The 25,463-nt window shown below is 35.6% G+C and overlaps 2 protein-coding genes across 12 annotated transcripts; one reads left to right on the top strand and one right to left on the bottom strand.

Annotated features, from left to right (window-relative positions):
* Positions 1-5,246: 5,246 nt before the first annotated feature.
* On the bottom strand, positions 5,247-10,470 carry LOC100263566 (proteinaceous RNase P 2). Its single transcript, XM_010664154.3, is given in 6 exon segments — positions 5,247-5,466; positions 6,848-7,247; positions 7,249-7,670; positions 9,207-9,320; positions 9,866-10,158; positions 10,212-10,470. Coding segments are annotated over 6 exon segments (1,584 nt in total). The 3' UTR covers positions 5,247-5,370.
* A 5,456-nt stretch (positions 10,471-15,926) lies between these two features.
* Positions 15,927-24,961, top strand: LOC100251571 (uncharacterized). Of its 11 annotated transcripts, none has more exons than XM_059733614.1 (11): positions 15,927-16,123; positions 16,276-16,321; positions 16,422-16,573; positions 16,673-17,021; positions 17,168-17,392; positions 17,946-18,205; positions 20,694-20,896; positions 21,649-21,774; positions 23,277-23,462; positions 24,215-24,352; positions 24,442-24,961. In XM_059733614.1, exons 3-11 carry the CDS (start codon positions 16,441-16,443, stop codon positions 24,769-24,771), a joined length of 1,950 nt encoding a protein of 649 aa, XP_059589597.1. In that variant the 5' UTR covers positions 15,927-16,123; positions 16,276-16,321; positions 16,422-16,440; the 3' UTR covers positions 24,772-24,961. The 11 variants fall into 11 exon arrangements, with proteins under 11 accessions (XP_059589597.1, XP_010662368.1, XP_010662372.1 ...); XM_010664066.3 differs by having other exon boundaries at positions 20,688-20,896; XM_010664070.3 differs by having other exon boundaries at positions 16,276-16,347.
* Positions 24,962-25,463: the final 502 nt, after the last annotated feature.

Below are 25,463 nucleotides of genomic sequence, written 5' to 3'. Positions count from 1 at the left end.
TCATATTCTCACTCCTGGACAGGACAAGCTTTCCGCCAAAGCCATGAAGTGCCTCTTCTTGGGATATTCCAGACTTCAGAAGGGTTATTGTTGTTATTCCCTTGAGACTCATCGATACTTTATCTCCGCTGATGTCACCTTCTTTGAGGACTCACCATTCTTTTCCACCACTTCTGAGTCTCTTCCTGTTTCTGAAGTCTTGCCTATTCCCATTGTCTCCCCACCTGATGTTATGCCCCCTCGACCACTTCAGGTTTATCATCGTCGCCCTCGTGTCGTTGCTCCTCTCCCTTTTCCTGAGGCACCTGCTGACTCACTTCCTATCCCTTCGACTTCACCTGCCCCGGCTCTGCCTTCTCCTAATGACTTACCCATTGCTGTTCGGAAAGGTACTCGCTCTACTCGTAATCCTCATCCTATTTACAATTTTTTGAGTTATCATCGATTATCTTCACCCTATTCTGCTTTTGTTTCTGCTATATCCTCTGTTTCTCTTCCAAAGAGCACCCATGAAGCTCTTTCCCATCCAGGCTGGCGACAGGCAATGGTGGATGAAATGGCTGCTCTGCACTCTAATGGCACTTGGGATCTTGTTGTTTTACCCTCTGATAAATCTACAGTTGGTTGTCATTGGGTCTATGCAGTTAAGGTTGGTCCTGATGGTCAGGTTGATCGCCTTAAGGCCCGCTTAGTTGCTAAAGGCTATACTCAAGTTTATGGTTCTGATTATGGTGACACATTCTCACCTGTTGCCAAGATTGCTTCTGTCCGCTTGCTTCTCTCCATGGCTGCTATGTGTTCTTGGCCTCTTTATCAGTTGGATATTAAAAATGCCTTCCTTCATGGTGATCTTGCCGAGGAAGTTTATATGGAGCAACCTCCTGGTTTTGTTGCTCAGGGGGAGTCTGGTTTAGTGTGCAGGTTACGCCGTTCTCTATATGGCTTGAAACAATCTCCTCGAGCATGGTTTAGCCGTTTTAGTTCTGTTGTTCAAGAGTTTGGCATGCTTCGCAGTACAGCAGACCATTCAGTTTTTTATCATCATAACTCCTTGGGGCAGTGTATTTATCTGGTTGTTTATGTGGACGACATCGTCATTACAAGCAGTGATCAGGATGGTATTCAGAAACTAAAGCAACATCTTTTTACCCACTTTCAGACCAAAGACTTGGGGAAACTCAAGTATTTCTTGGGAATTGAGATAGCTCAATCCAGTTCTGGTGTGGTCCTTTCCCAAAGGAAGTATGCTTTAGACATCCTGGAAGAAACCGGTATGTTAGACTGTAAACCGGTAGACACACCTATGGATCCGAATGTCAAACTTGTACCAGGACAGGGGGAGCCTTTAGGAGACCCCGGGAGATATCGACGGCTCGTAGGTAAATTGAACTATCTCACCATTACTCGTCCAGACATTTCTTTTCCTGTGAGTGTTGTTAGTCAATTCCTACAGTCACCATGTGATAGCCATTGGGATGCCGTAATCCGTATTCTTCGATATATCAAAAGTACACCAGGCCAAGGTGTATTGTACGAGAACAGAGGTCATACTCAAGTTGTTGGTTACACAGATGCAGATTGGGCTGGCTCACCCACAGATAGACGTTTCACTTCAGGGTACTGTGTTTTTATTGGTACGTAATCTAATATCTTGGAAGAGTAAGAAACAAGATGTAGTGGCCAGATCTAGCGCTGAAGCTGAGTATCGAGCTATGGCTTTGGCAACATGTGAACTCATATGGTTGAGACATCTTCTTCAGGAGTTGAGATTTGGAAAGGATGAACAGATGAAACTCATCTGTGATAACCAGGCCGCATTACATATTGCATCCAATCCAGTCTTTCATGAAAGGACCAAGCATATTGAAGTTGACTGTCATTTCATTAGAGAGAAGATCGCATCAGGATGTGTTGCTACAAGTTTTGTCAATTCAAATGATCAACTAGCAGACATCTTCACTAAATCTCTCAGAGGTCCTAGGATTAAATATATTTGTAACAAGCTTGGTGCATATGACGTATATGCTCCAGCTTGAGGGGGAGTGTTGAATATAATGTATTTATAGTATATTATCTTTCCTTGTTAATATAGGTCACATGTATGGTAGTTAGGACTCCTAGCCTTGTATATATATATCTTTCAATTGTAAGTAGATATTACATGAATGAGAATTAAGGTTTTTCTCCTTTCTCTCTCTCTCTTTCAACAAGGGTAATATAAATTTAAAAACAACTATTATCATGGTTCTTTTGCTTTCTGGAACACTTCTTGAACTTCTTGTAGTCCCTCTGAAACTATATCTACATCTAAAAATTTTAGGAAATAAAGGGGTGAGCATTTCCACGTTGCTCAGTAGGGTGTGTTACACCCAAATAGGTTAAAAATTCTAGGTCAGTAATACAACCATACGTTAAAACATAATATTACCTTTACATTATACACTTAAAGAAACTCTAACCATACAAATTTAAACCAATCAAAATTATCATTTTCCTTATTCAATCATATGTCTAGCATATCAACTATTCTAAATTTACAAAATGAACAAGTCATTTTAGTCTTAAATAATATATTCAAACATACACTTAATAAATAATACAAATCCTTCTTCCAAATGCAACCATGATGCAAATGCTTACACACAACCACACAATGCACTGTCGTTCTCGGGCTTTCACCGAAGGATATGCGTCCGCACCCAAATACACTCCCCATTCAGAGTCTTCTTGAGGTAAACTTTTGGGTCTTTCACCCTAGAATCTCACTCCCTTCTTAATTCGCCTCATAAGGATCTTTACTTTTCATTACTATTTTATTTTTCTTTCTTTTTCCATTTCATGCACTTTTCACAATTTTTATCCTTCCTTCACACAACCATGATGTAAATGAAATGTCATGATGTTAATTACCCTCATTCACAAGTATCACATAAATTTTCTAACTAGTCCAAATATTATTGAAATTATAATCATACCACAATTCCAATAATCAAATATAATTATTTTTTTCACACTAAAATTACTAAAAGCAACCAAATAAATTTTCAATAATTCAAATCTCAATTAAACATAATCTATACCAAAATTCCATAATTTTACAACAACTCCAATAATTTCTAATAATCAAATATAATTATTTTTCCACAATAAAATTACAAAAAATATTCCAATAATTCTAAAAAAAATCCACATATCAACAAATTATAAATTATACCACAATTTCATAATTTTTCAACAATTCCAATAATTTTAACAATCCAAATGCAATCATTTATCAACAAAAAAAAAATTCCCATAATAACCAAAATTTCAAAAATACTCTCAAATCATCCAATAAAATTTTTTATATCACAAATATTACCTATTTAACTGTTAACAATAAGATCTGTAATTTTTTTCGAAAAAAAAATATTTAATTAAAGTTTTAGGGTTAAGTCATCCTACCCTAAATCTGAAAAATCTAACCATTGAAACTAAAATCAGACACCGTAGGAGTGTTCCTCACATTGAATAGAATATCCTTCCAGAATTTTATGTGAAACAGACATCATTTGGTAGGTCCATCAACGTCCCAAAGTCAACAACCCATTTTTCCCACTCTCTACCGATGACTCCCCTGCAACTCTCTTTTCTTTTTTTTCTTTTTTCTTTTTTTCTTTCTTCACCTTTTAAACTCCCACGTGAATCTCATTTTATATATATATTTATATATATTATAATATTATTAAAAAAAATCCTAAAATACCACACACTTATTTTATCATTTTTTGGAGTTTTCCAAATATTTTCATGAATTTTGAATATCGATATTTCCAATATATCCGTAAAATTCAAATACCGATATATCCTTGTTTACGGATATTTCAACCATGAGTGTCTCACATACATCAATATAGTCTAGTTTGCCAAATCAATAATGGGTTCAGTGTGGAGTCAGTCAATCACATTCCCATCCATTTCTGGTGGCTTGTAAACTCTTGATCTTGGTTTTTTTTGGATAGTCCTTGTTCATCCTAAGTTGGCTAAGCAAACTGTAGCTATCAGCATGCGAAGCCAGTTAAATAGAATAAGACTGGCTCTAGGGTAACCATTAGAGAAGTGAGGGGATGATGCAGGGTGTGAGTTAGGAAACAGAGTAGGATCAGGCTTCTGATTGGGTCCTCAGCGTGATCAGGGATTCGAGTATTTTTGGAAGTGTTTGTAACGAGGAGTCATGAACCTGTTTGAAAACATTGAAAAGTAAAAGCAGAGCTAGCAGAAGCTCCAAGAGGAGAAGACTGGGCACAAGCTCAAGGAAGCAGGCATCTTCCATTAACTCTTATGAAAGGGGCAGCAGGAGTTCTGACATAGGGATAGAGGAGCCAGAGGGAGAAATTATTGTGGTGCCACAATGCTTCTAGTTTAACTTGGAATCTGCAGGGTTTGAATGGTTTTCTTCTAATGTGGGATAATAAGATGTTAAGGATCAGTCCAGTGTTCAACTGCCACTAGAGAGAATGAATGTCAAGGAAGTCACAGACTGCTTTAGGGCAACCTTTGAGATTGGCATGGCTTCTGGAAAGATGCAAGGAGATATCATCCTCCCTGAAGGCTTTTGAGTTGCTGAAATGGGCTGCCAAAGTAATCAAGCTAAGAGACCTGAAATCCCCCAAGGACAACTGGAAACAAGGTCAGGGGCAGTTCAGTGTTGGTGCCAGCAGGCATGCTGGAAGGCCTGATCTATCCAGACAATGGTCAAAGAATTACAACGATGTGGTGAAAGAGAACAACAGGCCAGAGCCAGCAACCATGGTGAGGTTGAACAGCATTAGGACAGAGATTTCTTGCAATATTTTCAAACAGCATAGAGGATGAGATCTTTGAATAGGTGTTTAATTGAGAGGGAGGAGGATTATGAAAATTCTATCTCTGACCATGAATGCCTTAGTAGCCATTTATGCAATCCAGCCTCTTTCTTCTAAACTATTACTTGGAGTGAAATTCATGTAAAATAACATTAGTTAGAACTTGCAAAGTCTCTAATCTGAATCATGACATGCAGTAGTCATATATGAAGTCCAAGATGAATCAAACAAACAATTAGTAGATCCAATACTATAAAAATATAAGTGGGTTTGAACCTGAATAAATGTAAATTTTATATTAAAAATCGCACCTCGAAAACAAATTTGAAATAAATAACTGAAAATCAGATAAACAAAGATTGATCAAAAAATAGAAAAAAGGTAAGGACAAAATTTATCACATAAAAGACTGGGATTTTAGACAGCACATACTTGATGTCTTTCTTTCCATTTGAGAAAAAAGCTGCTTCCTAGGAGTTCAAAAGAGGAAGCCAAATATAACAGTCGAGGGAGACAAGTCAAGGAATTAGGTTGGACAACCTGAGGCAAAATTCTGTTGGTAGAGCCCAATATTTGCTCCATCCACAATAGCTTCATAATCAGCATGCTTGTCCAGCCAATCCTGTAGTAAAATTAAATAAAAAAATGAGTAAATTAAGGAAAAAGGTACCTCCAACTAAGTTAGGAAAAAAAAGTTAAAATAATGTTTGCAAAATTGCTTTACACTAGAAAGAATGAAGATGAAATCTACATGAGATCTTACAGACAATATACACAGAATTATTCAGGTTTTACTGCTATATAGAATGCATATCTTGCATTGTTCAATTTCTTCCACCCTAAACAATTAGTGAGTTTAACTACCACATCAGCTACAATCATCTCCAAAGCAGAGAAACTTGGAGTTCTATGAAGAATTTGTTGGAATGAAATTCCCAGCTCAAAAGAATATTAAAACCCCAATAAGCATATTTTGGAACTTGGGAATCTCAAATCCCACTGTCCAAAACTTTTTTCAAAAATAAAACAAGGATTTACAAAGATTTTGGGATTCAAAATCTGTATGTTACTTAACCCAGCCACCATGGAAGGAAAAACTAATCTAAATTTTCTTAAATCATTAGTTGTCCCCAGCTTGTTGAGAAGGAAATTCTTAAATAAAAATGCAAACCCATGAATGACAAGATAAAACAAAATTAAAGGTTTATTTGCATGTCCCTTAAGTTAAAATCAGATTTCACCGAATTCAGTCATTTGAAATAATATAAATCTAAGCAGCACAAAAACATACTAAGACTAAAAGTGTTTAAAGGGACAAATGAGTGACAAGCATTGGAATCATCCTAATTCCCTTAATCAGCCAAGTTTTGCCAGTATCAAGTTGCAGGAAAATCAATAAGCACTACCTTCTTAGTTATGGAAGGTCACAACCATGTTTTCAGGCACTAAATGTATTTTGTTTTTTAATAGGTATTATGAGACACTAAACACCAACACAAAGAAAGTAGATCAGTAAATGGAACAAATTCAACATTTCAGCAGCAAAGAAATTAGTCTGATTTTAAATTCCAATTCTATGAAATCTGGAAATCTTGATTAGTGTTCACTGATACATGGAACAAATCTAATGCAACTAAACACACCCAAAATCAATTAATAGAGGACATGATCAGCTCCAGCTTCACCACCCAATTATTCCAAGTCTTGATGTTTACAAAATTAGATTGGAATGCAGAGAAAAAATGAAATACAGTCAACCAAAATAACCAAGGTGTCCAGTCCATTTTACACAGTTTAAAAAACTCAAACTTGGTTTTATTCTCACTGCGGGTCTTGGAAAGAGCGGAAGATTTTGCTTAAGATGAAGTACTTTATAAAGCAAATGTCAGCATTTAAAGTAGAGGGTCTTTTCCACAAGTTTCTAAGCATCCAAGCATAGCTGAAGTAAAACCTTCTAAACAACACAACAAAAAAATAAACGAATCCACAAAACTTTCACTCACCTGAAACTCCCGAAAATTGGACCGGACTTCCCTTTCCATTGCCATGGCCGCAACTGACTCTGAAAACGTCTCCGTCTCAGCCCTATCAATGTCAACAGTAGCCAGCTGCTCCCTGCAAGAGCCACATTGGCCACTCGAATCAACTTTGGCTCTACAAACCACCCACTTCCCTTTACCGATCCACCCTTGCCCGTGCCAACCACCTCCGTTCTTCAATGCCACCTCTTCAATCGCACCCAAACAACAATCCGCACCGCCCACCTCCGAAGTCGCTTCACCGCAGAACCAACCCTCAATAATCTCCGCAGTTGACTCACTGACACTCCTCACAGCGGTTCTCAGCTTATGCAAATATGCATACACCTTATCTCCTCTCCCCATCTCCGCGCTCACCTTAACAGCCGGCCAGCTCCGGCTCCTCTGGATGCACCCCCATCGAAACCATATGCTCCTCCACAACCCACGCCTTTTCGCCTTCCAAGTTCGTGCAAAACCAGAACAACGCGGGCCCATACGTCCGCAGCCGCGGCGAGAGCTCATAATTCACCATTGTTCGGACCACCTCGAACGCGAGATCCCCGTCAGACTTCGCGGTGGCCAGGCTAGCGACGGCGGTGATGGTGGCCTCGTTGGGGGTGACGCCGCTGTTAACCACGTGATCGAATATGCGAAAACCATAGTCTAGGGCTAGAGCTTTGGAGGAAGGTTCATCGACTGATATAGTGCAGAGATAGAGAAGAGCATTGCAGTGGTAGTAAATGAGACGGAAATTTTGGGAAACTGCGCTTGGAGCAGGTGTCGAGGTCGAATCGGAACATGCCTTCTACGGTTGTTTTATTGATCTTAAATTTGGTTTAAAACAATGATGAAAATATCAAAATTATCAAAATATTTATGGTTGGATTTTACAAAAAATTTAAGAATATTGGATGAAAATTTGAGAAAATATATTAGTAAGATGAAAATGGATTAAAACTCGTAAAATATTTTTAAAAAAACCCAAAAAATAATAAGTAATAAGTAATAATATGCATTTGGAAACTCGTAAAATATTTAAAAAAAACAAAAAAAAATGATAAAAATAAGTAATAATATGCATATGGAAATTATTTAATTGAAAGTAAAATATTTTTAAATTTGAAATATTAAATAAATTATATTTGGGTCAATAGATTTAATGGATAATAATCATGTTAACAAGCTTTACCTGTTAAAATATCATTAATGGGTTATCTATATTAATTCATTTATAATTCGATCTCACTCATTTATTAAATAAGAGCAGTTTGACAATATGTAGACCCCGTATTTTGGCTCATGCGCTTCCACTAGATGGCGAGCTCGATTTTTATTTGAAAATAATAATTTTATTTATTAGAAAATAACTTGGAGTCGCCACTTATTTTTGTTTTATTTTAAAAGGATAAATAAAATAAGAAAGAAAACCTTAAATATGACTCCTCATTTGAAAAAGGTGGTCTATGAAAAACCTAATTGGGCTCGGGGGTCAGGTTACTTATCGGAAAGGTACGGTAAAAACCGTAACACTTCTCTAAGTCCCTAAAGTCAGATTTCTATTAATAAAATGAAACTAACATGACAATCAATGAGAAAATGAATGAATACTCAGATTGATAATGCACATATGAGTATCAGAATATGCATAGAGAATTACCAGAGTGGAAGTGGATGTGTACCTGAGCCACGAACGAGCAATGCGTCATCATAAAAATGAGGTCAGTGTACCATAAAGAATATAGAACATGTCGCATGTATCACTAAACAGGACAAGGAATCATCAAATATCACAATTCACTCAAATTTATTTTTAGAGAAACATCCAGTAATGTTGGGCCCCCACCAAAGCCCATTTATTTTAGTATGGAATCAATTCCATAAATTCCATCGCTTGGAATTATGAAATTGAATTCACGTTTATTTTAAAACATTTAAAAGAATATGGGAGTTACGAAAATTACATGCCAAAAAGAAGAATGGCATCAACATTTTATTAACAAAAATGGATTTTTGGAACCTAAAAAAAAATGCTAAGGATGAAAAACGAGAGAATTTGAAATTATTTTTAAACAAACCAAAATCTGGAAATTTATTTAAGAAATGGGGATGTGGAAATTATTTCTTAAAATAGAAAGGAAAAAAAAATGTAAGGAAACCACGTGGTCAAAAGTGGCTCTGCGGCTGGACATGTGCATGTATGGGACCAGGATGGGATGATGGGATTGGCTATGAGATAGCCAATGAAATTGAGGTAGCCAAGGAGCGACATGTTGTAAACTTCTTAATGGGATCCACTTCTGTAAAATTCAGCAACCTTGAGACAGAGATTGTAATCCTTTACCTCGCTGTTATTACCCAAGGATGCCATGTGGACTAGCACCATTCCATCATCAGTATCACCATTATCACTCCTATATGAATCATCCACATCTGTATCATCCACAATCCAAGCAGCCTGGTAACAGATGCAGATACAAAGCTTAATGCACATTCTTCAAACTTCAACTTGGAGCAGCCATCTGTTTAGTGATACACTGTAAGTTTCCCACCAACAATATTATAATTCATGCAAAGCCCAACGGATGGGAAAGAATAGATTGCAACCAGCCCAATTGAGTAGCTATTCCTGAACTAGAATCTTGTTGTCACCCTAGAAGATAGTCCAACAATTCTAGTTGGAAAACTTTTTACCTTTCTTGCTTATGATGCCTTCAGTGCTTGGAATACAAGGCAAAGGGGGGGACTTGGCTTGAAGCATTCATATGCCCATGGCATGTATTTTTCTGCGATATTTCTGGCACATATTTATAGTTAAAGCAGATTCTCTCTTTTTGTCAGCAACATTAAAATTGAAATTTAACAAATCCAAGACTTGCACAAAATTTTCAATAAATGAAAAATATCATAAATATGAGCCACTTCCTAAAAAAAGAATTAGCAGCCACTTAAATCAGGAACATAGCCAGCACCTTTCAGAATGCAAGTCACTTCTTTGATCACCTCGTATATCTGCTCAGTCTGTTTGTGGGATTTATCCCCCATAAGGAAGAAGTGCACCTCCCTTTGGACCTCAATCCGACTATATCCAAGCTCATTTCTCATCCTTGATTCCCTCATCGCTCCTCTAACCTCCACAACATTGTCCCACAATCCAAAAGTGGCATAAGCATTAGACAAGACAAAATACTTTCCAGCGTTTTCTGGTTCCAAATCAAAATATTTCTTTACTGCAAACCTCAACATGTCTATGTTTCCATGCACCCTACATGCCCCAAGCAGAGCACCCCATATCACTGAGTGTTCCCCACAAGGTGAGTTCTGAACAAACTCAAAAGCCTCGTGTAACCTCCCAGCGCGTCCTTCAATTTTTCTAACTTCTCCTCAAATGATGAACGTGGAATGCCCATTACAACGTCTCCAAACATGTCTAGACAGCGTCTGTATGAGTCATAAACAAAGCGCCTTCCATTTTTTGCAGCCAAACCAGCAACTACTTCATCGTTTAGTCCAAGGTTGAGAATGGTGTCCATCATTCCAGGCATGGAAATCGCAGCACCAGAGCGAACAGAGAGGATGAGGGGCTTGGAAGGGACTTGGGCAGCCATGCAGGTGTTAGGTTCCATGGATGTCGAGAGGTAGAGTTAGGGATATGATGATGGAACAAATTACAGAACCGGTCACTTGGCGCATCTTGGGTATAGTCACGGGTAGTGTAAGAAGAAAAAAAAAATGGGTTCGATGTGGTTCATGGATGGCATGAAGGATGGAGGTATGGAGTTAGAAATAAGCTAATGAGGCGGTGGAGATATAAGTATGAAGGGCACGTGGTATTAAGAAGGGTGATATGCATGGGGGCATGAAGGATGGGTATAGGTGTGCAGGGTTATGAAAGATGAGATGGGTATTGAGGACGTGGGTAATGAAGGGAGGTTTAGGTTAATGGAGGTGAGTAATGGCATGGGTACGAATGAATGACTATACATGCATGGTTCCATTTGTAGCATCTCCAACATAAGTCAAATCCCATGAATAACACGGTACAGCTTCTGTCTCATAAGGAACAGGCTGCTGAAGATATCCTGATGAAAAGTAAGGAGGTTGACTAATGCATTGCCCATCAACACCCGGATTCTCTCATGCCCAAATACCCGGAACATCCACCAATTAAACTTCGATTATCGCTATTCATTCCAACCATGGCTGCCACTGGAGCAGCTCGATCTCCAATGTTAGTACCAACAGCAGGATTAGTAATTAAGGAAGCAATAGATCCTGCAGCACGGCCAGCTAAACATGTCACTCCAAGCTATTGAACACTTGAACAATCCTCCTTTCTTCTATGGATAACATTACGGTACAGAAAATCCACAGAATGTTCAAAAGTTGATAACATAATCATAGAGAATAAAAGGTTTCGACCCCAAAGTGGAACAAAACCCCTGTAAAAACCATAGGGGCCTTCTGATGCATACAACTTTGGAAAGCCATCAAGCAAACTCTTTGCGAAAATGGGACTGCTCTTGAACCTGGACTTTAACAGCTTTAAAGGACAGAGAGCCACATTGGCAAGTACCTCTGCAGATGCACTATGTGCAAAGAAAATGAAGCTTCGATTGCGATCTACCGGCATATCAGAGTAAAGCTTCTTGAAATATTCATATAGACCAAATCGAAATCCACCTTGAACACCATACCCATAAGATACATGTATGAAGTCACCCAGCCGTGACAAACATGTTATGACACTTCATACCCACAGATTGACTGAGGGTACATACTCTATAGTTCCTTACTCCCTCAACCAGAAATGAGAAAATGGATGCGCACCATGGATGGATATCAAGAGCAAAGGAAGATAACAAAACAAAGCACAAAGAGTAGATACAAGAAAATGAGCTCGTACAAGCCATGCTTCATATCGTAATCAATAGGCTTGGATGAGGGTGGGTGAAATTAAATGAGTATCAAATAAAAGGTAAAACATGGTTACAAAATATCTCATAGGGAAATCAAAACCGGAGCAAACTAATCTACAACAAAACCATTAGCAAAATATGAACGTGCTCACTCCCAATCAACAAACATTATCCAAGAATCAACTGAGAAAAAAAAGAGCAGAAAAACATACCAGTAGAAGCTAATGGGGAAACCACAAAAAGATACCTGAAAATGCTTCTCTTGTTCTTCTTTTTCTCTACAACCCTCCAAAAAGATCTTTCTCAAACTCGCCACCCAAAAACCCTCACCTATCTCTTCCCAAAACCTCTCGTTCTTCCCCCTTAGACTCCAGTTTGCCCTCCCAAGAAAACCCCCTCCTCTGTTCTTGTCTTCACCAGCAAGCCACCATCTGCTTCACTGTGCCCCCTTCAGAAGGCATGTCATCCTCTCCAACTACCACCATGGCCAGCCATGCTCCCTGCTGAGTCCATGCAGCTGGTCCTTCTCCAGAAAGGGTCCCCCCTACTTAAAAAATGAAAAAGTTCAACTCTCCCGGGTGGTCATGAAATGCTTTTTGTTTCAACTTACAAAAATAGAAATAATAGAATAATAACAAGTCATTAACACTTGGCTTGAAAAAAGGTTCTACATGATGATTTTAAGAAGTGTTTTTAGTTTTTTTAATATTTTAAAATTTTTATTTTTCAAGTATTAATAATGTCAAAAAACACTTCTTAAAGTCATTATCAAAACACACTAAATCATATCATCCATGTGATAAATGGGTTCACATTCAACATTAATAAATTTTTATTATTTTTTACCTCAATACTACGTTATCCATGTCACCCCTAATATTTATATTTTTTTTATAGCATTATTCATTTCTTGTTCTAAGTGAATGCTTTAGGAAATGTTTGGGTAAGGGCAAAATCATTGAAGATATTTTAAAGGGAAGAAAATATAGTCGAAATTGGGCGATATATCACCGAAATATCTATGTATGGGGATATATAGCATGGATAAATAAGTGGGTCAATGGTTGGTCAACGTGGTCAAAGCTCCACTAGGGCAAACTTGCCATTTGATATATAATGTGCAGTAAAGAAATATATATCAAAAGTTAAGATATAAACAAAATATTTAAAAAAACACTTTAAATAACAAATTAATTATAACTATTTTATAATTGAATGAAAAATTTTCATTTAATTGATTAGTAAAAATATATCATAATTTTATTTATAGTGTTTTTAATATTATTAATATATTAAGAATTTACACATTTATCATAATTTATTTTATAATATATCATCATTTTAATATTAAATAGATTTTAAAATTAAACTTATTATAATAACATATCACAATATTATCATCAAATAATATTTTATATAATTTAATAATCTATATACACTTATCAAATTTATATATTTTTATTAACATGTACAATATTATATATATATATATATATATATATATATATATATATATATATATATATATCAATTTATTAAAAAAAATAACTTCAAAATGTCTATTATGCTTTTAATATCATTTCTAAGAGTTTTATTTTATATTTTTATAAGTTTTGATCAATTTTAGGTCTACTGAAATATATTATAATTAAATATCACAATATAATCATCCAATAATATTTGATATAATTTAATAATCAATATACACTTATGAAATTTATATTTTTTATTGACACGTACGATATTTTATATATATATATACATACATATTAATTTATTTAACAAAATAACTATAAATATCTATTATACTTTTAATTTCATTTTTAAAAGTTTTATTTTATATTTTTATAAGTTTTGGTCAATTTTAGATCTATCGATATTTTATGTCAAAATATCCATCGATATATCTCGGATATATTTGATATATCGTAAAATTGAAATACCGATATATGTTTGATTACTGATATTTTCATCTTTCTAATGCAAGAAAGGTGAGGAGTTGTTTACGTAAGAAGGACCTCCAGTTTCCTGATGGAGAAAGAATAATAAATAAATCATCAATAAATGCAAACATTTTTTTGGCCTTTATCCATAGAAAATGAGAAGGAATTTTAATTTTTTTTCTTTTTTAAATTTGATTAAGAGAACACTATAAACAATAATTTTGCATATCTTTATTATTTCATTTTTTTACTTTCAATTTTTTGAAAACAAAAAGTAGTAATGTGTTATAAATCATAATTTTCAAAACCATCTTAAAAATTTTGTCCAACACAAAAAATAACTTTCCCTTAATGGAAAAAAACAAACAATTATTTTGTAGATTATATTTACTCAAGTTAAAATTCAAACAATAAAAATACACCAACACATTACTTATTATTGCAACTTAAAAACAAATAAAATAAAATAAAATAAAATAACAGTTTTAATTTTATCACTTATATTCCATGGAAAAACAGTTGGGTAAATAAATTAATTAATTTCCTTTATTTTGATAAAACCCAGAATTTAAAAAAAAATCCTTACACCATTAATAACGATCATGATGATAATAATAATAATAACAATATTAATATTTATAAAAGTATTAATAACGTGAAATTATCTAATTATAAAAAAATTTAGTATTTGGATAATTTTTTTTTACTTAAGTAAAAATGAAATACAATATTAACATAATACATCAACAACAAAGAGGTCTTATAAATTAGGTTTTGATTGATTTTCTTTTTTGAAAGTTTTTTTTTCTTTAACTTGATTTATTTTTGTAATTTGTCACTTCGAAAATATATTTGTTTAAATATACTTAACATAAAATATATTAGTTTCAATTTCATTTCTTTAAAACTAATTTCATTTTTTTATCATTAAAATTGATCAAATTTTGGTTTCACAGTAATTAATCTCACATAAAGAAATTTTTTTGAAAAACTATTTAAAAAAAATTTAAAATATATGGATTATAATTTTCCTTGGAATTCCATACCCATTAGAACACATGATAAAGGGGTTTGGGAAAATACTTGGCAAACAAGCCAAGTGAAAACCGGAGGCAAACAGTAACGCCCACAAAATCCACAGGCTTTAGATTAGCCCAAATCATGGTTGAAAATCGCCGAAATTTCCCCGAAATTTCATGTTTTGGGCGTCCCGAAACGAAAGAGGGGGCGAAATGTTGACGGAAAAAATATCAAAAAATTTCGCCAAAAATCGGAGAAATATTGGCTGGAGAAGAAATATGGAGATTTTTTAGAGGTTTTATCTGGTCTTTTTGTGAAAACATAAAAAATCGCCAAAAATTGTTTATGGTGGCTTAAGGCATGCTTGGTTGCTAATTTCAATAACTGTTTTTTGTTTTTACAAACAAAAAACATAAAAACCTTGTTTGAGGAAGGAATGTATTTTTGTTTTTTATATTTTCTGTGTTCTTAAAAATCATTTTTTTAAGAATAATAAAAGGATGTTTTCATTTTTACGGTCTAGTAATAGAAGTATTTTCAAATTTTTGAGAATGTGTGAAAAAGTTTTTCGAATGCAATTTTCAAAAATTAGTTTTTAACAATAATTCTTAAAAATGGCCCCAAATAAAATTCTATTAAAAAATTTAAATATAAAAAGTAATTTTCCTTTAAATAGTTTTTCAAATATTTTCTATATTTTCATTTCAAAACACCTTAAATTTATTCTAAAAAATAATATATATATAATATAGATATTAAATTGTTTATTGTAAGAAAGATTGTTAAATGTGTTTTCTGAATCATAAAACATTTTTTTTCCCTTTTAAATAACAAAAAATTGTTTTCAATAAGAAGTCAATTTTCTTTGGGTACCATATGAAAATGAAACTATTTTGTTCTACCCCTCCAGTATTTTATGGTACAAATTTTTCCAGAATTTTAAGTATTTGATAACGCATAAATCAGACCAGTTGAGACCAAATTTTTGTTAAAGATCCCTTATTCTGTTATGAAAATTAAAGTAAAATATAATAATAGTTTTTATGAATTTATATTTCTTTAATTAAAAATATTTTTAAATACTTAATTTTTAGTTTTATTTCAATAATCTTATACTTTTAAACCTAAAATTTGTTTATTGATGGATCAAAATTGGAGTGGAAAAGACCTAATTACCTCTTTTTTTTTTTTTTTTAAATTGTTTTCAAATGGAATAAGTCGATTAAAACCAGTAGAACTTCCTCAAAAGCCCAGGCTCAAATGCTCGTTCCTAGTCTCAAACACCCATTGACGGCCGCAATCGGAGAACAAATCCATTGTAAACCCTCTCAACCAAATTCGTTGTCGAATGGTTTCTCATTCTCATTTCATCCATTGAGGTACGTTATCCTCACTGTGACTTAGTTCTCTGGAGGTGGGTTTTTGAGTGTTATCTCTTTCAAATTTTGATTGAATTTTTGCCTTTTGGGTTTGGTTTCCTCTTCGCAGTTGTTTCTGATAATTTCTTTCTAACTCGTTCAAGCTGAACTAGGTTTTGAGGGCATGTCAATAATCCTCTGAGGCTCCTTCAAGTCCAGGTAACTTGTCAAGATTCTCTTCATAGGTATGTGGGTGTGTCTCAATTTGCCCTTTTCGTTTATAATAAATTGAATATCACAAGTGGGTGGTGTTTTTCAGGTGGGAGTGTTACTGGGTAATGCATCGCTCATGGGCTCGAGCGCTTTCAGCCCCAGCAAGGTGTTGTGGTTGCAGGGCCACTCCTCTAAGCAATCATGTTCCCAAATTTTACACAAGGAGAACCCCCTTTGCTGATGCAAAGGTCGCATTTGGTAATGTTTTACATATGCCATAAGGGGTGTTATTACTTTTTTAATATCCTACAAGAAGGTGAATTTCAATTTTTTAATTGATGGTGTGTTGCTACTCAGGGTCGTTATTTGATGTGTTGGGCATAAATGGAATTGGAACGGCACCTCTGAGACCCAGCTACTATGGTTTAATCACATACTTGAATTTTCCTTTTACGGTTAACTATGGATTTAGCACACTATCTAGATCAGCAGAAGAGATATTGTTGAATCCAACTCAATCTGATGATGTAATTGATAACTTAGAAGATTCAAATGTTGGTTTTGATGATGTTGCCCCTACTGATGGGCCACAAATCAAAGATGGGAACAAAAATTTGGTGGAGTTCACTAAAGTTGATGTCAACCTGCTGCCTACTGTAATTCTTGTAGGGCGCCCAAATGTAGGCAAGTCAGCACTGTTTAACCGGTAAGGTTTTAGCTTTGGTGCTCCATCTGTTCTCTTGAGGAATACTAGTGTTGATACTAAACTGAAGCAATTGAAAAGTTGGTGTTTTGGATGTAAATGTTTTATTATTGCTGGCTATTTAGTTAATTGTTTTTGGGCAATTGTAGTTTGATTAGGAGAAGGGAGGCTCTTGTGTACAACACTCCTGATGATCACGTAACTCGAGACTTCCGGGAAGGCATTGCCAAATTGGGTGATTTGCGATTTAGGGTATTGGATTCGGCTGGCTTAGAAATGGCGGCAACTTCAGGTTCTATTCTTGGCAGAACTGCAGACATGACTGCAAATGTGCTAGCAAGGTCTCAATTTGCGATCTTCCTGATAGACGTGAGGTTGGTTTCACGGATGCCTAACAAAAGAAAAAAAAATCATATTAGTTTCATGGTTGAGTTTTAGATTGAATTTTTGATTGTGCAATTTGGCTGAATTTTTTATTACACATAATTATGAATTCAGGATTCAGGAATCATCCAGTGCCTGTGGTATTTTTAAACTCTGAAATGTAAACTGGAAATTTTGGTGAATAAGTCGAAAATTCCAAGAATGAAAATTGAGAGGGATTGAATCAGGGCATGCTGGAAAAAGAAGAATCATATGTGGTTGTTGTGTATGTATTGGGATGATTCATGAATTATTATGGGAATTAACTGCTATATGTTGGATGCTGGTGGATTCTTTGAGTGCATTTGTTATATGTTATGTAAACAGGTTGCATATGGTTAGTTAGGAATTCGGTCAACTTTACAGGTTTCCTTTTTCCCCATGGAATTTTGTAGTGTATTGTCATAACACACAAGAATGCTGGTTGCTAAACCATCAATTCTTATCCTTTGTTCCTTTTGAGTGCAAATTCCATTTACTTCATTGATCTTAAATTATTGCTAGAGCTGGACTTCATCCCATGGATTTGGAGGTTGGAAAGTGGTTGCGTAGACATGCACCTGGAATCTGTACTATCTTAGTGATGAATAAATCTGAATCACTTGATGATGGTGCCGGCTTGCTTGCTGCAGCTGCTGGTGAAGCTTATGAATTGGGGTTTGGGGATCCTATTGCTATATCTGCAGAGACTGGCCTTGGTATGGCAGAACTTTATGAATCTCTTAGGCCTTTGCTTGAGGACCACATGCTCCAGGTCTTAGATGGTAAGCCTCATTCCTTAAGGAGTTGATTCTACAAGCTGAAATTTGCATTCTCGTGCTTTCATGATAAATTCTTCCAACTGTTGCATAAGTTTTTTGATATTTATATGTGTATATTTTGGGAGCATCCACCTTCTTCCAGGGCTTTAGTATGGGGGAAAAAAGAAAATAAAACCTGCTTTCATCACTTTCTTGTACAAGTCACTTCTATGGCTTTTGTTTGACTTAATTGGGAAATTCTCAAAGAGCATTGTGGTTTAAAAAAGGTTGCATATGCTGTCTATTTAATGCCAAAACTTCTTCATGGAACCTAATGGTAGCCGTGAAATCCTTCAAAACCTATTAAAAGGGTGCAAATCCTTATTTCATGTATAAATTTTTTATAGTTTCAGGTGGGGCACTTCCCCCTCCTGGGCATAAGGTGGCTCTGCCACAGGATATTGTAATGCTTTGGGGTGCAGTTAGGTCTGTGGTTTGTATCTTTTGATATCCTTTTATATGTATAAGGAAAATCTTGATTTCCTATAGAGACAGAGTGTGGATTTTGGAAGGCAACGGGATTGTGTACCCTACTTCTGAATCACACTGGTAGCGGTGTTGCTTGCATGATTTACATTTGGGATATAAGAAATGAGAGTGGAGCTGCTTGCTAGCAAGCGTGATTTTCATTGTGGCTTAAATCCTTCAAGCTTAAGCTTTTAAGAAAATTGGTACTTCAAAAAGGCATGCATTTGGTGGGAGGTCATGTTTTCAAACTTCATCGTATGTTTAGATTTCCAATTTATTGAGCCCATGTGTAAGCCCAAAGGAGGCTGTTTGTGGTTTGTTTGTTTATGGGCCTATCACCTATGTGGGCTTATGCATCTCTCCATGCATGGGTATGGAGTTGTATGTGAGGGACGGTGTTAGAGAGCATGGTGTTCATTGTGGGTTCAAATCCTATAAGTTTAAGCTTTTAGGAAAATTAGTAATTCAACAGTTCTAAAAGTGGTTTTATAACCAATTCATTTCTTTTTAAAATATTTTCCAAATGGTGTTAATTTGACAAGGTCAATTGGGTGATACTCCATTTTTGCTCTAGAATGATGACATATATTGTCCTACAAATATGAGAATCTATGAAGGTGTGTAAGGGAATGGTAGAAGGCCAATTGCTAATTTCAAGTTTTCAACAATCTAATTAGCACTACAAGGAGCTGCAGTGAAAAAGAAACTATGAGAGTAATGGAGAATATCAAAAAAGGAATATATGAGGAAACCTAGGGTGCTTTGTAAAGCTAATGGTCTTAAAAATGGCACTCATGACCTTAAATAGTCATCTAGTAGGTGGTTTAAGAAATCTAGAGTTATGTTTGATGCATGTGTGTAAGAGGACATTTTTAGATCATATATATATATATATTTAAATTTTTGAAACAAGGATTTCATTATATTAAAATAGCAAGTATAAAGCCATTCCTCTGCTTTGGGATTCATTGCTTCACGCCCAAAATGAAGAAGTAGGTGGATTGGTTTTCCTAGCATGAAGCATGAAGGTAAGTGATATATGGAAATTAAACATGTTTGTGATTCTTCAGGCAATTTGGAAAGAGAGAAACTGCTAATTTTGAGGATGAGGAAGGGAATGGGAGGATCTGACTATTGGTAATATTAGTTCAGTGGTTTTCTGGTGTTCCTTTTCTGATCCAATTTAGAGAGAGGGATAGGGGGTTGGCTGGGTTGGTGGTGGTGATATGTTTGTCATTGGGTGGATTTCATTTTGTGTACTTTAATTGGGTCTGGTATTCATTGTGCATCTTGTGTTGGTTGGATGAGGCTCAAGTCTCTTCCATCTATGCAGCTGCATCTGGGGCGCTTGCATGTGCTTATGTGTGACTGTAGATGTGTGTTATGTGTGCTTGCTTCTGAAGTTTCCTTTCTTTTTGGTAGGAATGTTTCCATCCATTCTTTATCTTGGTCTATTATGTTCTTTGTTATTTATAAGTGTGGGCACACATACTTTTGATGGATCCTTTCTTTTCCTTTATAAGATGTTTTCTTCCTATGCTTTATCTTTAAAGGGAAAAGGAGACAACGAGAAATAAGAAACAAAGGAAGCTGTTATGTGTTCTTCATGGTGACTAATAAGATTACATATGCTCCTGTCTAGGAATATAAGATTGGCAATTCTGTTGTTGATTTGGTCCTTTCAACTTAAACTTCTAATATATCAGTGCTACTGTTTATATGAAAGCAATATTGTGTAATGGTTTTCTGTCACTGTGTCATTCTTAATTTTATTATCATATGAGAAATCTAATCTAAACCATTATATTTCTAATCACTCAGAATTTTCACCTTCTGTTCTTCTGCCGTAGGGTGGAATGATGGCCTATCTATTTTTTGGGGGATCATCATCTTTTTAACTTCTTTTTTTTGATGGACTGAGCATTTATGTTGTCATCCTCTCATTTTTATACCTGCTTTGCCTTTGTACTAATCCTAGATAAAGGTAGTCAGGAAAATAGCTCCTGTGACGTTGAGGAGTCTAAGTCGCCGTTACAGTTAGCGATTGTAGGGCGGCCCAATGTTGGGAAGTCAACCTTACTGAACACATTATTGCAAGAAAATCGTGTTCTGGTGGGGCCAGAAGCTGGTTTGACAAGAGATTCAGTAAGAGCTCAGTTTCAATTTCAAGGGCGTACTGTTTATCTGGTAAATATAAAATTTTCATGCTTTGCACATTCTTTTTTCATTGTAAGTCATCATCGAACCACTTCTGCATCAAACATCACACATTTGGAGTATATCAAACCCCCAAGGCATGGTTTAGATCTTGAAAATTTCTTGGTTGATATCTTAAATGTAACTTTCTAAAGGAACTGAAAAAATGTTAACAGAAATCAGAACTTACAAAACTCAAATTTGTTTTTGTACCTCTCTGAGTTTTATTTTATTTTGTTTTGATTTATTTTGCATTTCTCTTCCTGAATTTGCAAGGTCCATTTTTGTAATTCACTTGCGTTCTGTTACCAATTCCTCATGTCAACCTATACTTTTACCTACAGTTATGCATTTTTCCTCTGGCTCTGGCAAGCTGTCTTGTCTCCATCCATGCCCTGTTGTAGTAACAAGTACCCCTTTTAATTTGCCTTTTTTTTCTCTTCACTAGCTTGCTTTACTACTTGTTTCTTTTATCTTTAGCATATTAGGTGTTTTTTCTTTCTTTTTTTTTTGTTATGAAATGCAGTGGGACCCTAGTATGGTCCTGATTGTGAATTCTTTCCATTCAATTCTTCTTGGACTATACCCTATGATTTCCTGTCTATAAGATATTCAGTGGGGTCTGGCTATAGCGTGTTAAAATTTTTTATTTTTATATCATTTATTGCTGCTTGTGACTTTAAATGTGGACTGATCTCTAAATAACAAATGTACTGAATGATGTTATTGGGTTTGCTATTTAGGTTGACACTGCAGGTTGGTTGCAAAGGACAAAGCAGGAGAAAGGACCGGCATCCTTGAGCGTAATGCAATCAAGAAAAAGTATTATGAGGGCTCATGTAGTTGCTTTGGTCCTTGATGCAGAAGAGGTGTGTCATGAGTTTTGTTCTTTCTATGTGTTCATGACATCATGATGAACCTGTGATATTCATAGATTTCTGCACAGGTGCTGAAGATTGAAATCTTATGCCTTCTCTGACCAAGTGGACTGTTCTTTTGCTGTTTTTCGTAATTACTAGATGTACACGATATATGCAATTTCCCTTTTATGTTTTGGACCAATGGCCAATTGTGTCTGGTGATCAATGCAGAAAATTGTATATCTGCTAGTGGTTGTTTATGTGCATATTTAGTGGGAGTGACACCTGTTATTGTTGCATGCCTGGCTGCTGGGAACCGATTGAGAAATGATGTCGGTCAGGCTATTGAGTATTTTTTATCCTAATAAATAGAAACATGAATACATAGACAAAGATAGTAACTATTTACAGAAATGCAGCTGTGTTATTTTTGCCCCTACTATCCTAGCCACCTGACCTATTCCCTCAGCCATTAACAGCTGGCATGGAAATGATGTACAGCTGGCATGGAAATGATGTTCAGGCCTTTCTTTAAGATTATTAGCAAGATAAAGATCTTATCTTTTTGTATGACAACATGAAATAAACATACCTTTCCTAAGGAAAACAAAAGAACTTTGTCAATTTAAAATTGAGAGTTCCACTTCCACCTTGAAGTCCATCCTCTCAGTTTCCATAATTCTTTGCAACTGATTTTTTAGCTTCCTTTTGACAGTATCTTCCCCTAAGCAAAACTATCTGAGGTTTGCATGTGCAGCATACTTGCTTTATGTGCTATTCATTGATTTCTTAATTTGGTACTGGTGCCTGACATCTGAATCAAATCTTGTGACTGGGAATCGAGGGAAGACTTTTTACCACTAGAAGAACTTGATGTTATCATCTTTGTCCTGCTCTCTATTTAACTTATTAAGAAGTTTGTGCTACTTCTCTGCCTAGAAATTGGGTTTTCTGTGTCTTTATATTGTGTTGTTGAAGATTTGGGCTATATCATACATGAAACTAATTTTGGATATTTTTTTTATCCGAAAACTAATTTTGGATAATTAGCTAAGTTGGCTTAAGAAAAACTTCATTTGTTGGCTATGCCTTACTTTTCTTAAAACATGGTTATTCATTCTTTCTTAGTCCCATCGCATAGGAAGTAGTAAATCACAGAGTGATGTTACTCTCTCTGAACCAACTTCCTGAACTACTTCTCCCATAATCTTACAAAAAATTGTGGGGCATGTCATTCTGTCTGTTGGAGATAATGATACAACTATAAAATGCTGTGCAGTTCTAACTTGGGATTGGTATTCCTGACTCAACTGCATTAGCTGGTCCTTATCTTGTGAACTGGTGTCCATGCCTTTTTATCTTTTGGAAGCAATTGCCTTTGCACAAGAGTATCCTTCCCCATGCCACTTTTTTTTTTTTTTTTTTCTTCCTCCTATGTACTTTTAGAAGTTGTTACCTGGAGGGGATTTCTTCTTTATAACAAATTTTTTCCTCTTTCTCTGTGATGATAGATTGCAAATGCTAGAAGCAGTATGAAGCATGCTGAAGTAGTCATAGCTAGACGAGCAGTGGAAGAAGGGCGTGGTTTAGTTGTAATTGTGAACAAAATGGACCTTCTAAAAGGGAGAAAGAATTCTAAGTTATATGAGAAGGTCATGGAAGCGGTTCCTGAAGAAATTCAGATGGTTATACCCCAGGTTTGTCAATTTATCTAATTTTAGTGTCAGTATGTTGCTTTAGATGTCTAAGGTTATTTTTGTTACCATCAATAACTTTTGTTCTTGCATCTACCCAGAGAACTCTTGTTTTTTTCCCTTATCGCAATTTTTTTCAGTTGCATTTCTCTGAGTAGACAACTTGTTACATGTTATTTTTTTAGCTTCTGGATGTTGGTATAAGGATTGAAGAAGTTATTGTTTTCTTAGTGGTGTTTACATGTTCAAGATGAGACAAATTTATTGAAGAGAGAATAATACAATAGAAGGATGAGGAACCATTGAGCCTAAAAGATTAAAGCTGTACAACTAAACAAACAAAAAAAGAAAAGAAATCGAAGACCCCAAAACTGCTAGAACTCATGAGGGATTAAAGTAAACCATAAAAGTTTGCGTAACAGTGACCCCCTCTTGGCTGGATTATCACCCACCTGGTTGTCTTGGAAATGCACCTGAATTTCATGAGGGCTAAAAGGGATCTATAATCTCCAATATCAGGTGTTAAGTTTTGGTTTGAGAGAGGTGAAGAGAGAATTTTATCATGTTGATTGTTAGTCTTGACTTGCTAGTCCTCAACTAATCTCCTCAATGTTATAGAAAAAGAAAGCGATATTATGTTTTGTTTTATATTTCTAAAAGAACATTACAGATCTTCCATTGCCTTTCTGTTATGTACCACATAACCTTCAGAAATATAAATTAATTGGTTTCGGGTTCATATCGTTTGTCTGCAGGTTACAGGAATACCAGTTGTATTCATTTCAGCATTAGAGGGAAGGGGAAGAATATCTGTGATGCGCCAGGTCATTGATACATATGAAAAATGGTGTTTAAGATTGTCAACTGCTCGTCTTAACCGTTGGTTGCGCAAGGTCAGTATGACAATAATCCCTTTAGTCCTGCCCATCCTTCAAATATGCAAGTTGGGTTTTAATCTCTCTTTCGCTTTGCTTCTCTCTAGGTTATGAGCAGGCATTCTTGGAAAGATCAGGCTGCACAACCCAAGATCAAGTACTTCACCCAGGTGAAGGCTCGGCCCCCAACTTTTGTTGCCTTTATGGGTGGGAAGACACAGCTCTCAAATACAGACCTCAGGTTCTTGACAAAGTCTTTGAAGGAAGACTTTGATTTGGGGGGTATTCCCATCCGAATCATGCAGCGGTCCATTCCAAAGAAACTAGGGGGTACTGGCAATACCAAAAGCATGTCATCTGCTGGAAGAACCTCTGAAAGGATCTCCTCTGACAAGAGAAGTGTCTTCACTTCTGAAAACGTCAATGTAATTACATAGAAGGCATTTTTGCGAATATGTTTTCGGCCAGTCCATAAAACTTCATAAGATGCTGAGTTTGAATTCATTACTCATAATCCTATGGTCACAGTTAGGGACTGTTCTTAAGGTTTTTGTACTGTCCAATACCAGTGTCCTATGTAAGAACCATGGGAATGAATGTAATGATAGCCATGCCCTGTTATTTATATATGCCATCTTCATTGGATGCTTCATGGAGGAAAGTGTTTATATGTGAAAACCAGTAATGTTTTGATACATGGGCCCACTCTACTGGTTGGACCTGTCAGACTGGTCCTTCACTAGGACTTGGTGATCAGCATTTTACATAATTGTTATGGACAGGTCTGAAGGGCAATAAATGATGCTAGGAGAACTGGCCATGCTGCTGAAACCTTTTGGACTAGGATTTTATGTTCCAAGAAGGATTATCTGCTTTTTTGTATTGTTTTTTTGTTTTTTTGGTGGGTGAGAACAAATTTGTGGAGATTTGGATGTAGAAATTATTGCTATCCTAAATAACTATTGAAGTATCCTCAATTCCTGCCCAGATTTGGATGGTTGTGATTTCTCAGTGTGAACTCCTGTATGTTTCTGGTGCTAGCATGTATGAATATCATATCATGATGCCTTTTATTTATTTCTTTTCTTCTGTTCTCTTCTCTTTCTTTTAATCAAGTGATGAATTATGC

The sequence above is a fragment of the Vitis vinifera genome, chromosome 16, assembly GCF_030704535.1.
Source record: "Vitis vinifera cultivar Pinot Noir 40024 chromosome 16, ASM3070453v1".
Lineage (NCBI taxonomy): Eukaryota > Viridiplantae > Streptophyta > Magnoliopsida > Vitales > Vitaceae > Vitis > Vitis vinifera.
This window is presented reverse-complemented; position numbering and strand designations above follow the sequence as displayed.